The sequence below is a fragment of the Barbus barbus genome (assembly GCF_936440315.1).
Source record: "Barbus barbus genome assembly, chromosome: 8".
Taxonomy (NCBI): domain Eukaryota; kingdom Metazoa; phylum Chordata; class Actinopteri; order Cypriniformes; family Cyprinidae; genus Barbus; species Barbus barbus.
In genome coordinates, this window is record NC_136736.1 from 21,361,981 (window position 1) to 21,378,223 (window position 16,243).

At 37.4% G+C, this 16,243-nt stretch overlaps 1 protein-coding gene across 4 annotated transcripts in view; it reads left to right on the top strand.

Moving 5' to 3' along the window:
* LOC306874105 (sister chromatid cohesion protein PDS5 homolog A-like) overlaps positions 1-16,243 on the top strand; it is a 45,082-nt gene that overhangs the window by 22,045 nt on the left and 6,794 nt on the right. For all 4 annotated transcript variants that reach the window (XM_079423872.1, XM_079423874.1, XM_079423875.1 and 1 more), the window contains exons 3-31: positions 3,355-3,558; positions 3,810-3,896; positions 4,082-4,179; positions 4,263-4,389; positions 4,483-4,563; positions 4,711-4,851; positions 4,945-5,060; positions 5,164-5,258; positions 5,359-5,504; positions 6,680-6,831; positions 6,962-7,075; positions 7,239-7,320; positions 8,505-8,553; positions 8,683-8,822; positions 10,065-10,180; positions 10,799-10,904; positions 11,151-11,311; positions 11,436-11,559; positions 11,708-11,866; positions 11,950-12,018; positions 12,095-12,231; positions 12,335-12,458; positions 13,741-13,945; positions 14,041-14,155; positions 14,286-14,418; positions 14,504-14,623; positions 14,702-14,770; positions 15,604-15,755; positions 15,884-15,968. In XM_079423872.1, the coding sequence (XP_079279998.1) occupies positions 3,355-3,558; positions 3,810-3,896; positions 4,082-4,179; positions 4,263-4,389; positions 4,483-4,563; positions 4,711-4,851; positions 4,945-5,060; positions 5,164-5,258; positions 5,359-5,504; positions 6,680-6,831; positions 6,962-7,075; positions 7,239-7,320; positions 8,505-8,553; positions 8,683-8,822; positions 10,065-10,180; positions 10,799-10,904; positions 11,151-11,311; positions 11,436-11,559; positions 11,708-11,866; positions 11,950-12,018; positions 12,095-12,231; positions 12,335-12,458; positions 13,741-13,945; positions 14,041-14,155; positions 14,286-14,418; positions 14,504-14,623; positions 14,702-14,770; positions 15,604-15,755; positions 15,884-15,968 (3,507 nt within the window). The remainder of the gene's footprint in view (positions 1-3,354; positions 3,559-3,809; positions 3,897-4,081; positions 4,180-4,262; positions 4,390-4,482; positions 4,564-4,710; positions 4,852-4,944; positions 5,061-5,163; positions 5,259-5,358; positions 5,505-6,679; positions 6,832-6,961; positions 7,076-7,238; positions 7,321-8,504; positions 8,554-8,682; positions 8,823-10,064; positions 10,181-10,798; positions 10,905-11,150; positions 11,312-11,435; positions 11,560-11,707; positions 11,867-11,949; positions 12,019-12,094; positions 12,232-12,334; positions 12,459-13,740; positions 13,946-14,040; positions 14,156-14,285; positions 14,419-14,503; positions 14,624-14,701; positions 14,771-15,603; positions 15,756-15,883; positions 15,969-16,243) is intronic.

Below are 16,243 nucleotides of genomic sequence, written 5' to 3' on the forward strand. Positions count from 1 at the left end.
GGTCCTTCAAGAACTGATTGGATCGTTGGAAGTTGGGGCGTTACTAACAAAATAGAGGCAGATCTGAAATGCCAGTTTGCAGTTAGTGGTGGGGGATTTCTCGCCACTGGATTCACCGCCGACACCCAAGCATAAATAAATGATTTATTTATTAGGGATGACAATGACGATCAACGGCACAAAACATGCCGAGAGAGTGAGTGTGAGACCGAACAAATGCGTCCTCCGTCAGGTTAAGTCATATTCATGAAACAAATTAGTTTGCGATTTCCTAAGAGAAGAGTTGTCGTAATATCCTAATATGTTTTCAGTGTTTAAGGGCAACATACTCCCTCATGACTGGTGTCAGTGCTATAAAGTGAAGCTTCAGCTTTTCCCCTGTCGTTTATCCTTGCATTTACCCCTCACTAGCTCCGCCCTTGCACCATTACTCAAGACCGAAAGAGAAGAGGAGTCGTTTTGAGGGGGAGGGGAGGTTAACATTTTTGATTAAAGATTACAAGGGCACATTAATTTTTTAAAAACAATGAAGTGCACGGATAAATTATTTATAATAAACACTACAGTATTCCATCAAAAAATAAGAATTGTCACTTTTGATTTCATGCCGACTTTAAAGGAATAGTTCACCCATAAATGAAAATTGTCATTTACTCACAAGTTGTTTTAAACCTGAATGAGTTTCTTTCTTCTGTTAAACTTAAAAATTATTTTGAAGAATGTATTCATCTTTATTCTTGTGCTGAACACAAAAGAAGATATTTTGAAGAATGTGGGCAACCAAACAGTTGCTGATACCCATTGACTTCCATATCAAAGTCAGTGGGGACCAGCAACTGTTTGGTTACCCACATTCTTCAAAATATATTTTGTGTTCAGCACAAGAATATCAATTAATACTGGTTTGGTACAACATGACTGAGTAAATAATGACAGAATTTGGGTGAACTATCCCTTTAATGAAAATCGGCTGCATGTTTAGTTCTGTCCCTTTAAAGGGGGCATAACACGCACAGTTTCACCCAATCTCATGTTAATCTTGAGTACCTATAGAATAGGACTGCATCCTTCATATCTCCAAAAAGTCTTTAGTTTTATCATATTTATAAAGATGGAAAGATACAGCTTTACGATTCCCTCCGAAAAAAGCCGAGCTCCTGGAGGCGCACCGTGGGCGGAGCTAAAGAGTGACGAGCACTTGCGCCGATCGCGAACAAAACAGAAACATTTGATGCCGTTTCACTTACCATCTGCAGTTCTGAATCATGACCGGGATCTTTTATAGCTGGGACTGCTCCATCTTTCAGTATCAAATGATGTGCAAATCCAGTGTCGAACTGGGCCTTGATTGTCAACAAACGCACTTGAGAAACTGGTGCCCCGGGAAAAACAAACTGCATCCACTGTTCACGTAAAGCTGTGTTCTTTTGGGAAGCTGAACAAGGTTATCTTTCCCTTACAACCAAAAACACACTTCTTTAGAGACATTCTTCCCGAGCGAGTCCCGTGCAGTGCAGCCGAATGAAGAGCGTTGATGGGCGTGCTCTCGCTCCGGTCAATGCGTGCACGGGCGCGTTCTTCCGGGAGAAATGCCCTTATAAGGAGTTCCACCATCATTGTTTACGTCAGCAAGAGCCATGATTGAAAAAATGCCACCCCCCAACTTTTCTCACCATCACAACCCTAGTTTTGACTCAGTAAAAGTTAGTCTGTTTAATGCTGCATTTACACTAGTGCGTTTTCATTTTAAATTAGGCTGACAATGCTAAAAGCCACTAATGCTCATCATATCTCATAAATCAGTGGAAATTAATAGAAATTATGATTCTGTTTAAAGAAATATTAAATAAACTAAAATTAGCTAACAAGTCCTAATGGACAGTATGATGTTGACCCAGAAAACCCAATCAGGGAGCGAAAGTGGCAAACATGCAATCGTTTTCAAAAGTCTCCATTTTGATCAGTCTAGACTGAAATGCTACCCTAGAGTTTTTAAAGTAAAACGGGGTCTGCATCGTTTCCAGAAGTCTCGGTTTTCGAGGGTAGAGTACTCTGGAGTAGTGTAGATGCCAGGCGTAACAGTTGCAAAGTTATGCATTTTAAAATGAAAATTCATTAGTGTTAAACTTAACCTACAGCTTGTAGAGTTTGTGCTGATGAGATGGAGGAAAGAGTGGTGTTTTACTGCTGCCTGCTACTGGCAGGGTTTTGAGGACTGTCAGTTTCAGTGTCTTGTTCTCTCAGTCATGTCTAATGGCGCTTTTCCACTGCGTGGTACGACTCTGCTTGGCACGGCTCAGTTCGGCTCAGGTTGTGTTTCCACTGCAGTTTAGTACCGCTTTAGAGTGGGCGGGATTATTCACGTGTCGTCATAGTTGCACCACCTCTACTGCCGTGACTCCTGAAAAACTTTTTAATTCCGCATCGCTCCATTAAGCTCTCGCTGGATCCACTCCTCGGCTATCAACGAGAGGAACGTCTGTACTTCCTCAACAGACAACGAAACAGCCATTTTTTTGGTTGTTAAAAGAAAGATGCGCTCATTCAAAACAGTTGCATCCGATCCTTCACTGGCTGTGCTGATTTAAATCTAGCGGGTCTGTTGTGTCTAGTGCCGCAAGTTCAATGACGCAGGCAGAGATGATTTTCTCCGGCCAATCAGTGATCAGCAGAGTTTACACGTCACGTTTTGGTAACAGTACGGCTCTCTTGGAACCTCGGCCGAGGTGGTACTAAAAAAAGTACCAGGTACCAGGTACTGTACGCAGTGGAAAACCCCCCAAAAGTGAGCTGTACTGAACCGTACTGTGCCGTACCATGCAGTGGAAAAGCGCCATAAGAGTCATCTGCCACTGCGACAGTGTGTGATGATTTGGTAGCAATTCATATGTTTGCAAAAAACTCTAAAAACTCATATGTTTGTAAAACTCTTTGTGCTCTCAATGGTAACTATAATAATATTGTGTTCTTACCTTTAAAAATAAAGTCGATAGATCAATTCCCTTCACTTCATTAATGCAGATTTATTGAATGTTAATGTAATGTTGTAGCTGTTAACCTAAAAATTGTGTCTAGATACTGCTGGGTTATATATACAAATAAATTGTGCAATAAATTTAACAGAATAACTATTACCAGTGTGTTAAAAGGTTTTCTGTTAAATTTATTGCACAATTTATTTTAGTGTTTAATAGGTTTTATATTTATGCAATGTGTAAAAACAGGTAGATTGTGTCTAAAAGTTTAGAGAGGTTTGCCTTTTACAGAATAATTAATTAAATACTTTGAGATATTTTACTCGGTGTATAAGAGAAACTGTAAACGGGCATTAAATGACACCTTTCTGTCTTATAGCTGGTGGTCAAGACATATATGGACATGGATCAAGACTCAGAGGAGGAAAAGCAGCAGTACTTGGCTTTGGCTCTTCACTTAGCCTCTGAGTTTTTCCTGCGAAACCCCAACAAGGATGTACGGTTACTTGTGGCCTGCTGTCTTGCTGACATCTTCAGGATTTATGCTCCGGAGGCCCCATACACCTCACATGACAAGCTCAAGGTATGACATATACTGCTCAAAAGATAAACTTCATATCTCACATATGACTTTATTCATAAACTGACCTCTTGCTTCTGGCTCACACTAAAAATGTATGATTGAACACTGATCTCACACTTGCACTTCATGTCAAGCTGTCTTTTTCCCCATCCTGCACATTATCCCATCACCCATTATGAACCAACACAGAATTGAGATTAGCTCTACAGTTTAAAATGTTTTAATGAATTTTCTTTTTATCCTCCATCTAGGAAATTTTTCTCTTTATTACACGGCAGTTGAAGGGATTAGAGGATACCAAGAGCCCTCAGTTCAACAGATATTTTTACTTACTAGAGGTGAGCTTTTCTTTGCTGTGTTTTCACAAATAACTGGTTGTTTATATATGTATGTTTTAAATGTACTTTCAGGCTTGTGGGATTATAATACACATAGCAGCAATATTTACCGGTTTGTTTTTCATTTAAGATTTAGAATGTAATTTAATTGTCATAGCTAATATGTTGAACTTTAATTTGCACAGAACCTGGCATGGGTGAAGTCCTACAACATCTGTTTTGAATTGGAGGACTGTAATGAGATCTTCATCCAGCTCTTCAAAACCCTCTTTTCTGTCATCAAGTGAGTTTAATTTTAAGTGAGTTTAATCGTCTCTTCTGTTATGCAACTGCACTCTTTTTAATCAGAACTGCTCCCTCTTCCAGTAACAGCCATAATCAGAAGGTGCAGATGCACATGTTGGACCTGATGAGTTCCATCATCATGGAGGGAGATGGAGTAACACAGGAGCTTCTGGACACAATCCTCATCAACCTCATCCCTGCTCACAAAGTAGGCAAACATCTTATTACTTCCCAGTCTCATTTCCCAGTCCAGTCTCAGATGGCTAACCAGTGTGTGGTTGTACCTCTTTCTGTGCTTTAGAACTTGAATAAGCAGGCATATGACCTAGCCAAGACTCTTCTGAAGAGAACGGTTCAGACCATTGAAACCTGCATTGCCTCAGTGAGTGACAAAAACCTCCATTTGTCCTTTCAGAATTTAATAAATTTCAATGATGTAATGAATTCAGTTCCTTTTAAGAAGACAAAATGTTATGACAGATGTTGTATTGACCGCCTTCTCTAATCTCTTTTGTCTCTTTCTCTGTAGTTCTTTAATCAGGTGTTGGTGATGGGAAAGTCCTCCGTGAGTGATCTGTCTGAGCATGTATTTGACCTCATTCAGGAGCTCTTTGCAATCGACCCTGTGCTCCTTGTCTCTGTGATGCCACAACTTGAGTTCAAATTGAAGGTGACCTAATGCACATAAACTTACTTCCACACCAGCTTGCATACAAACCCTTTAATTGCAAGACTAATCTGGGTTTTTTTGTTGTTCGTTTAGAGTAATGATGGAGAGGAGAGGTTGGCTGTGGTGAAACTGTTGGCTAAACTCTTTGGAGCAAAAGACTCTGAACTGGCAACTCAGAATCGCCCACTCTGGCAGTGCTTTCTGGGAAGGTGAGAGCTTCCTACCATTGGGAAAAACTGTCCTGAAAGACAGATTTTTAATATTATCATTTGAGGGTTTGAATTGATTTTATTTTTTATTTTCCTCCCAAAGATTCAATGACATCCATGTTCCGGTGAGACTGGAGTGTGTGAAGTTTGCTAGCCACTGCCTGATGAACCACCCAGACCTTGCCAAGGATCTTACTGGTGTGTTCAGGATCAATGTGTGATGTCAACTGATTTTTTTCCATTTTAAGCATTGCTTGACTCGTAAACATCTTGTGTAACTGTCTGTCTGTCACATCAGATTTTCTGAAGGTGAGATCACATGACCCAGAGGAGGCAATCAGGCATGATGTCATTGTGACCATCATCAACGCAGGGAAGAAAGATCTGAACCTGGTGAATGATCAACTGTTGGGGTTTGTCAGAGAGAGGATGTTGGACAAGAGGGTGAGAAAGATGCAAAGGTTACATTAAAGCCATCTGAGCTCAATGGCATGATTTTTTTTTTTTTTTCAGTGATATACAATATGCAATATGAAAAAATTTACTGTATTGCCTTTAAAGAAAGAATGAATCATTCTAGAATGATTTGGGTGATTTTATTAGTGGTGGATCTGCATGGAGCATAAATATTTACTTAGAGAGTTAAAAAATATTTTTTGTGTGTGAACCATTCTTCATGGCTGAACAATTTGGGTAATCACACTTGGCTCTTAACAAGAATTAACTCAAACCTCTTTTATTAACAAAGTGAACAGAAAAAAAATATTGTAGTCTACATTCCCACTATTTTTGACATTCAATACCGCCATAAAAAAACATTTGTAATTTAAAAAATATTAAGCAAAAGTGACTGCTGAACTGTAAAATAAAGTAATATTTAATAAAAATGCATTTATAGTACAACTGTAAAAGTACAGGGCTACTATTTGCATCTTAATTTCTTTTCAAATGTTAAACCATCAAACTTTTAATTTGCTGTTTTTCCAGCAAATATGTGCTGCAGGTTTCAGAATGAGATATGGCGCTGACTGTTCATTTACACTCAGCTCATGATACAGTATTTAAGCCTCTCAGAGCGGCTTGATGCAGAAACACTCATGTAGCTCTCTCATTCGGCACAAATCCAAATGTTTCTATATTTGCAATGTAGCCTAGCATTTGTTTTCAAAACTATTATTTGTTTTGTAAGCTTTGTACTTCTCGTGTCCCAATATCCACTTATATTCATACATAACAGCATACTTCACAAGTACTTGTTTGAAATAACACCATGGCGGTATGGAGGTCACACTGACCTGCTGAGTAGTGTAACATTGTCTTTGTCTTATATGCTGTGTATGTGTGTATTTTATGTGCGCTTTGCCCAGGTGTTGCATGTTTGACATGAAATGCATTATACAGTCGCTTTGGAATTTGTCACATGTTAAAAAAACATGACCTATATTCTGGAAATTCCGATAAATTCCATTGTGATTTGATAAACTCGTATTGCAATATCGATTTTATTTTGATATATCTTGGAGCGTGATTCAAATCTACTTAGAATGTAAATGAAAACGGAGCTGAGAAAAACACAGAACACTTCTGGTTTATTAGATTAAATTGAATTATTGTTTCAGTGGCGTGTCCGTAAAGAAGCAATGATGGGGTTGGCTCAGCTTTATAAGAAGTACTGTCTGCACCATGAGGCCGGGAAGGAGTCCGCGTTGAAAATCAGCTGGATCAAAGACAAGCTCTTACACATCTACTACCAGAACAGCATAGATGACAAGTAGGAGCCACAGACCTGCGTGTACACACAAATTATTTAATGTGCTTCATTGACTAATTTATTGACATTAAAACAATGAAGCATGCCTAATATCGGAGCGTCAGGTTCTTAAAGTGTGCTTGTGTAATAGGTTGCTGGTAGAGAAGATCTTTGCACAGTACATGGTTCCTCACAGTCTGGAGACTGAGGAGAAGATGAAATGTCTGTACTACCTTTATGCCTGCCTGGACACTAACGCAGTCAAGTGAGTCTTAATCGACTGTTTTAAAAGCTTATCAGATTGCCAAGAGAGAGTCTCTGGTTCTCATCTGAATGTTTTGGACAGTATCACTGTACGTCTATTAACAGCACTCATCTAACTGAGGTGTTTAATTATATCAAACAGAGAACATCTCATTGTTTTTCAGAGCACTGAATGAAATGTGGAAGTGTCAGAATATGCTGAGAGGGCTTGTTCGAGAACTGCTGGACTTACACAAATTGCCTACAGTAAGTTACACAAACACTAATACTCTAATAATAGTATGGTATAATAATACTCTCACTTACATATTTGGCTCCATTATTGGAACATGCACACACAAACACACCATAAAAAGGCTGTGATAACTCACATTCACCTTGATGCTGTCCTTATTGTTAAAGCCAAATTTAACCCACAAATTGTAAATATTTACTCAGTTATCTTGTTTTGAACCTTTATGCTGTCATTATTTTTCAGAGGAATACAAAAAGTCTGTGTAATGACAGCTCATGGTGACCAGGTCTACAACATACAAAAAGAAATTGCGAATTGTGTACAGTATTCCAAATCTCATAAAGTCATACTGTAGACCTTTGTAAGGACCAGGCTTATAGATGTTTATGTATATTCTCAATATTAATTTTCTGCAGTATTGCTGCACTCGCACCATCTGCACTCTCACTTTTTCCTCTACATTAAGTTGACACAGTATAATATGCATTTCAATTAAAATGCAGCTAACTCCGTCTTTGTATGTGCTGTGAGTTAAACAGACTGTCGGTGATAGTGCATGCCAGTTACATGTTATCACAAGCATAATTTCCAACATATTTGTGGATTAATAGTTGCAGCATTTAATGTAGATTTGTAATGAAAAGCATTTGCAAACAAGTAAATAAATTAAGTTGTATTTTAATTTGATAATGTAGTAAAATACTTAAATATATCATTTTTGTTTTTGTTGTTTTGCAGTTATTCCGATAATAATATATTTCTGTCTTATAAATATTATTATTATTATCTTAGATACTTACATAGAATCTTAGATACTGTTAGAATTTAATGCTCTTAATGTTGTGCCAATTTTTCTCAGTGGTATCAAAAATGGTATTGAAATGCCAATATTTTTCAAGGTATTGTATCGAACATAGAAATTCCAGTTTCGTGACAACAGACAGAAATTTGTTCTTACTGAATCTTCATCTCTGCTGAAGTTTGCATTTATTTCTTGGTGAAGTGTTTTTGCATGTTGGTGTGAGCTATTTCCTTCGCATATTGTATATTTTTATTACATTGAGAATGTGTTGTCCTGATCAAGTGCTTTTTTTTTTTTTTTGTCTTAACTGACATATTTTACATGCCAAAGCATTAGTATAAATGACATACAGTGACAAACAAAAATATAACTGTTGTTTTTCTCCTCCTGCAGTCTGAAGCAAACACCACAGCCATGTTTGGAAAACTTATGACCATCGCTAGTAAGCATACACTATATATATATAGCTATATATATATATATATATATGTATGTATATATATGCCTATAAATGGATAGTAAGTAAAACCAATAGGTTTCACAATGTGTAATTCGTCTCTCTCATTCTCAGAGAATCTCCCAGATCCAGGTAAAGCTCAGGATTTTATGAAGAAGTTTAATCAGGCTCTGGGTGAAGATGAAAAGCTCCGTCTTCAGCTTGAGCAACTCATCAGCCCCACCTGCTCATGTAAACAGGCTGAACAGTGTGTGGTAAGTTTAAAAACACTATCTCCACCAATCACATTTAGGGCCCTATGAAATCCATTTTATTTTTTCCCAAATTCCGTTTTATTTTTTTCAGGTTTAATTTTTCTGGACTCCTTTTTAATGGTCAAATTAAATTGTATTAATCAAAAGCATGTCTAATTAATTAAAATCATGAAACTTATACAATTTAACATTAATTTATTAAAAGTGTAAAATAAAATGACATGTTTAGGGCCGTATGAAATTCTGTGTTTTAGCATGTCTATTATTTGAATGCATACAAACAATTTTTATTTATTCTTACAGTAGCCTTATGAAATGTTTTCCCCCCTCAGAAATTCTGTGTTGTGTATTTAAATTTGACTGGTTATCAGATGAAGGCATAAAACATTGATTTAATTTATATTTTAATTAATGAAAATTAAACATTACAATTTTTGGCAAATAAAGGGGATTTACTATTAAAATTAAAATATTTTGTGATTTTTAAAATGGTTTTATTATTTTTCAACAGTAGTAGTAGGGGTGGTATTTTGTTTGATACATGTTTGATATTTACGACTCTTGATCAGGCTGCCTCTGACGTGATACTTGCGATAGCCAATGAGAGCGAGCAAGCGTCACTCACCGGATATTGCGTGCTTCTATAGCTAAAACCTGGCAGCCACAAACATGCTCTGAGAGCAGAGAACATCACCTACAATCTTCAAGTGCGCGTTCAGAGGATTATAAGGCTAAAAATCGGTTGAACAGTCTTCATGTCTGTGGTCTCCCATGGTTTTAAAATCGGTTAAATTAAGATAGTGTGCAGCCAGCCTAACGTTAGTAAACAAAACCGCGCGTCTGCTCCATTCACACAGAGACACACGCGCAGAACATGCAGGATTCATATTTAAATCGACTTTTGCGGCTTAATATTTACAGATACTAGTCCATATCGCGATTTGATTTGTGTAATGACCTACTTTTGATTCATTCATCCAAACTTTGACAAATTCTGTGACATTCCGCGTTAAACTGTAAATTCCGTTTTTATGACTGGATTCCACGATTCCGTCCGCATTTTCTGCATCGTGGAAATCATTGGGCCCTACACATTCAACACTGCACTTTGGTCACATAGGTTTTCATATATAATGTATATAATGCATATTAACTAAGACCTGTCCCAATCAACAGTATATAGTAGTATTAAACGGATATAATTCATCTAAGAGTGGTATTTATTTTTATTTTTTTTTCCAGAGGGAAATCACACGGAAGCTGACATTCCCCAAGCAGCCCACAAACCCATTCCTGGAGATGGTGAAATTTCTGCTGGAGAGAATCGCACCGGTGCACATCGACTCTGAGGCCATAAGGTAGGCGATGAGGTCAAATGGCAGATTTTTTTAAATTAATGAACATGCATCCAGCAAATAATTGCCATTTATATTTTTATTTGAAACACCTTATTGAAACACTGGTGATTTTTATTTTTATTTTTTATATTTTTGTTGTGAGGGATGAGTCCATTATTTTCCACGAATGCTGTCTTTCAAGAGTCGTTATAATAACAGCTTCTGTAAACATACTACAATGTTCATGGACTACAATGCCCAAATAAATTTTTGCACCTGCAAAATAACTGCAGATAATCAGCCCTAAAAATCAAGTCAGAAAAGCAAATCGGAAATGATGAAGCACAGTCAGAGAGAATGCATGCACTTTGTTTGAACAGCAATATCGGATATGGACTGCTATCAGATACAGTGCAGCTGCAGATGTAAAGCGAGAACATGAATGAGAAGGGAAGAGAAACTGACTGAGTGGGAGAGAGATAAGCGCAATATGGGCCATGTGCTTTTTTCCTCTCAACGGTTGTGTAACAGTCTGAATAGCTTGTTATGGGTGAGACATCTAGTGAGAGTGAAGTGTAACTGCAGGTATTGTTTAGATGTTTTGGATCACCAATAATGTGTGTGTATGTGTGTGTGCAGCGCCCTGGTTAAGCTGTTAAATAAGTCAACTGAGGGCACTGCTGATGATGAAGATGAGGGAGTAACCCCTGATACTGCCATTCGTGCTGGACTTGAGCTACTCAAGGTACTGTTTGTAACTGCAAATGCAATAGTTTAAATATCATGGAAAACAGGATTTCTAGCTCTTTTGAAATAAGAGTTTGAAGTACAATGTAGATATTTGATCACGTAATATACAAATTTAAAAATTAAAATAAATTGCTGGAAAAAATATGGGCTATTACTCTCCTCAGTACTAAGTATCTTTGACTCATTCACAGTTGTTCTTTATTTTAATGCAAGTTTGCTGTTCTGACTGTCCCTACCTTAGGTTTTGTCATTTACTCACCCCACTGCGTTCCACTCAGCTGAGACATATGAGTCTTTGCTGCAGTGTCTGAAGATGGAAGATGATAAAGTGGCAGAAGCAGCAATACAGATCTTCAGAAACACAGGACAAAAGATCGAGACAGAACTGCCACAGATTCGCTCGTATGAACAACTCCTACATGCATACACACAACTGTTTAGAACCAGTACCAAGTCTCATCAGCTTTATTAAAATCAAATACAAAAGTTTGATGTAGTAAAATGGTGTTCTGTTATCTTTGTGCAGGACTCTAATTCCCATACTACATCAGAAGGCAAAGCGAGGCACCCCACACCAGGCCAAACAGGCGGTCCACTGCATCCATGCCATCTTTCACAACAAAGAGGTCCAGTTAGCTCAAATATTTGAGGTAAATCTAAGCGCATAAAAGCATTTTTCTTCAAATGCTCACTTTTTGACTGTCAAATTTTGTGAATATTACAGTAATGACAAGAACGGATTTTTTTTGCTGCATGAGAATTTTTTATACAAGCTTTTCTGTCTGTCTCTTGTTCCAGCCGTTGTCTCGCAGTCTGAATGCAGACGTGCCTGAACAGCTCATCACTCCGCTTGTCTCTCTTGGACACATTTCTATGCTGGCCCCGGATCAGTTTGCGTCACCCATGAAGTCAATCGTAGCCAATTTTATCGTGAAGGACCTTCTGATGAATGACAGAGTGAGCATATTGATGTGGTGTTCTGCTTTGAGCATGTATGAATGGTTTTATTGCATGTTAAATGAGCCCTCTCTACCTCTCAGTCTGTGGGAAACAAAAATGGGCGGCTCTGGACAGCTGACGATGAGGTTTCTCCTGAAGTGCTGGCTAAGGTAAAATTTCTTTAATCAGGTTGAAAACAACATGTCTTGGTGATTTGTTTGTATTAATGTGCATGAGTGTTGCCAGGTGCAAGCCATTAAGCTGTTGGTCCGCTGGTTGCTGGGAATGAAGAATAATCAGTCCAAATCAGCTAACTCTACTCTCAGACTCCTCTCAGCCATGCTGGTCAGTGAGGGAGACCTTACCGAGCAGAAAAAGATCAGGTACTAACTGGGGGTCAAGATCCCCATAGTGATGTTGAATACAATTACGAAAGCTGCCCTAATATGGCTAATAGACCCCTAACATGCGTGTTTGTGGACACAGCAAGTCTGATATGTCTCGGCTGAGGCTTGCAGCAGGGAGCGCCATCATGAAACTGGCACAAGAGCCCTGTTACCATGACATCATCACTCCAGAACAGTTCCAGCTCTGTGGACTTGTCATTAATGTGAGTTGAGCACAAGACTACTTGGAACATAAAAATGTAATTACTATTTTTTTTAGATATGGATGGCTTTAAAATTCTGTACTGTTTTGTCTAAATAAAACTAAAACCTGTAAACTAAAATCAATCATTTTAAATGATACAAGTGAATTTAGGAATAAAAAGATTGAGTATAGTATGAAAAAGGAAAATTAATTCTTAGATTTGCTAAGCATTACATTTAAGGGTAACACTTTAGAATAAGGTTCCATTTATTAACATTAGTTAACAACATTAGTATACATGAACTAAGAATAAACAATACTTCTACAGCACTTATTAACCTTAATGTTAATTTCAGCATTTACTGATGCATTATTAAATTCACAAGTTGTGTTTGTTAACATAATGCACTGTGAACTAACATGACTAAACAATGAGCAACTGTATTTTCATTAACAAAGTTTAATAAATAGTGTAATAAATGCATTGTTCATTGTTTGTTCATATTAGTTAATACATTAACTAATGTTAATAAATGGAACCTTATTCTAAAGTGTTACCCATTTAAGTGTTTATAAAGCAACACTATGTAACTTTTGGCACTCTAGCAGTTAATAAACAGAACTGCATGCATCCCGCGGAAGAACATTCTAACCGGAGCTACTTCTCTAAGTTTATGTCTATGGCGGTATGCGTTACTCCGCAGCAGTGACGACCCAACCAGGCTACAATAGTCCAAATATAAGCACTTATTATAAGTGTAACGTAGTGATTCGAGATGAGACAAAAACGTGGTTTGGAAGATGATTCCATGATGTACTCGCTCATTATATACATTTTGCAAATTTTGAACACAGAAAAAGTTACATAGTGCTGCTTTAAAGATGATCTTTCCTGTCATCTAATGCTCGCTTAATCTAAAAGTAGAAACTAAAGTAAAATAAATGTTAAGATAAAAATAAGGGAAATAAGCATTACAATTAATTATCCAATATTGACCGAATGGTGCTAATATATTGTGCATCTCTAAGGATTTTCCTTGTAAATGATAGTGCTAGTAATACCAAGGTCTTGAGTTGCCATGGTCAGTGCAATGTAAATATAAAATGCGCCCCTTAAATAGTGACACTTGCAGTTGGCAAATATATAAAATAGCATAAATACATAAAAATTGCTTATTAACACTGTTTTGTAACAAGAAACATCAAATAACAGTAGACATATAAGAACATGCTACAAAAGCATATATTAGCCACAACTTCACATTTTCATGTTTTTCCTTCCCTTTCCCCTCTCTTTATAGGATGAGTGTTATCAGGTGCGCCAGATCTTTGCTCAGAAGCTGCATGTTGCTCTGGTGAAGCTGTTGTTGCCACTGGAGTACATGGCTGTGTTTGCATTGTGCGCTAAAGACCCAGTGAAAGAGCGCCGTGCTCATGCCCGACAGTGCCTGCTCAAGAACATCAGTGTCCGCAGAGAGTACATCAAACAGAACCCCATGGCCCATGGTAGATACAGTTTCTGGTTTGTGGTATCACACATGCCATACTGAGGAATTGCTTGAATGGCCAAGACCTAAATATCCTGTGTGTTTGATTCTCAGAAAAGCTGCTGTCTCTCCTGCCAGAATATGTGGTGCCATACATGATCCATCTTCTAGCTCATGATCCAGACCTTACCAAACCACAGGATTTGGAGCAGCTCAGAGATGTCAAAGAGTGAGTTCACACTTTTGCTCTCCACTTTTTTTTATTTCTGCCCATAGTGAGTTGACACAGATCCTAATGTTCTTATAAAATGTGTTTTAGATTGAATTCAGACAAATTCAGATGAGTTCCTTTTTTTCAGGTGCTTGTGGTTCATGCTGGAGGTGTTGATGACAAAGAATGAGAATAACAGTCACTCGTTCCTGAGGAAGATGGTAGAGAACATCAAACAAACAAAAGATGCTCAGGTCCCAGATGACCTAAAGGCAAATGAGGTTTGTCACCATTAACCTGTCCTGCATAATGTTTACGTATTTCTGAATCCCAGTGTTTTTTACTCTTGTTCTCATGTATTTACAGAAACTTTATATTGTGTGTGATGTGGCGTTATTTGTGATCGCGAACAAGAGCACTTCATGTCATCTGGACTCCCCAAAAGATCCTGTGCTGCCTAGCAAGTTCTTTACCCCACCTGATAAGGTAACAACCACTCCAACTGCAGTGACACTTTACATGTGACCTTACTATGAAACTCATTCTGTCTGTCCCTGTCTACAGGATTTGATCAATGATAAGGAATATTTGTCACCAGAAGCCAAAATAGTTCTGCAGACAGGAAAAATCCAGGTAGGTTTTGTCACATTTACAACTGTATGAGAGTAATACCCTGATGAATTTCTAGAAGTGATGAGTACAGTAAGTTGTAGGTTATGCAAGAAAGATTTTATCAATTTAGGAGCTATATTTTATGCAATTAAAAGGTTGTACTTTGGTTGTAATAGAAGTAAAAGGTTGTAATAGAAAGTCAGTTCCAAATAAATATAAAAATATGTATTATTTAAAAAAGCTTCATATAAAAATAGACACTATTGTTCAAAGGTTTTGGATTAGTAAGAACGGTATCTATTTGAAATTCTTTATAACAAAATAAAAGCCCTTACTGTCACTTTTGATTAGTTTAATGCAAATAGAACTATACAAAAATAGAATACGTCATGGTTTCCGCAAACATATTAAGCTGCACACCTGTTTTCAACATTGATAATTAAAAATGTTTCTTGAGGATCACATTGGCATATTAAAATGATTTCTAAAGGATCATGTGACACTTAAAATCCAGCTTTGCCAGGAATAAGTTACATTGTTAAATTGCAATATTTCACAGTATTACTGTTCTTGATAATATTTTTGATTAAATACAGCCATGGTAAGCATAAGAGTGAGATCTTACCTACCCCAAACTTATGAACAATTAAACAAAAATAATTACATTTTTTTCATTACATTAAAGGATTAGAACATTATAATTTCCATTTTAGGTTTAGCAGACAAAAAAACAGACAGGGATCGATGACATAACATTCTTTTTGTTGAAAAGATGCAATAAACCAATAACTAACAAATGAATGCCTTGTCTGCGTTACATTACACATACTTATATTCATATATTTCCACCAAAGCAACCACCAAAGCAGACAGGCGTGCTGGGGGCAGTGAACAAACCTTTAACGGTAACAGCTCGCCGACCATACATTAAAACCCCCACCTCTGACACAGTAAGCAACGCAAGCACCAACTCTCAACCCAGCTCACCTGCAACAAATAAGAGCAGGTTTGTGCTTATCAGAATTTCTTTGCTTTTTATTCACTGTGATATGGCATTTACCCAGTGTTGATTAAACTATACTGCAAGAGGTTCTTTATCAAGAATTTACAATTTGATTTTTCTCTGTCACAAAGGGATGTGAGTTCTGAGGCCTCAGAAACAGGAGCGAGGGAGAACGAAGAGAACCCTGTAATCACAAAAGCAGGAGTTGTAAAGAAGGTAAGATATATCTCATGTAAACACTAAAAACCAGGGCTCTGAACCGGTTCAAAGAAAGAAAACAAAAGCCGGAAATTGACAATTTTGATCGGAGCATAACCAAAAACAGAAACTAAATAATGTAATAGTTCTGAACCGAAACACTTATTTAAAATGGCCATTAACGCGTTAATAACATTATTGTTCTGTTTAGTATTTTAATTTTGCAATCAACCAATCACAAATTAGAACAAACTAAATAGTATGGCCAATGCAAATGTGAGTGAAATGCCCGT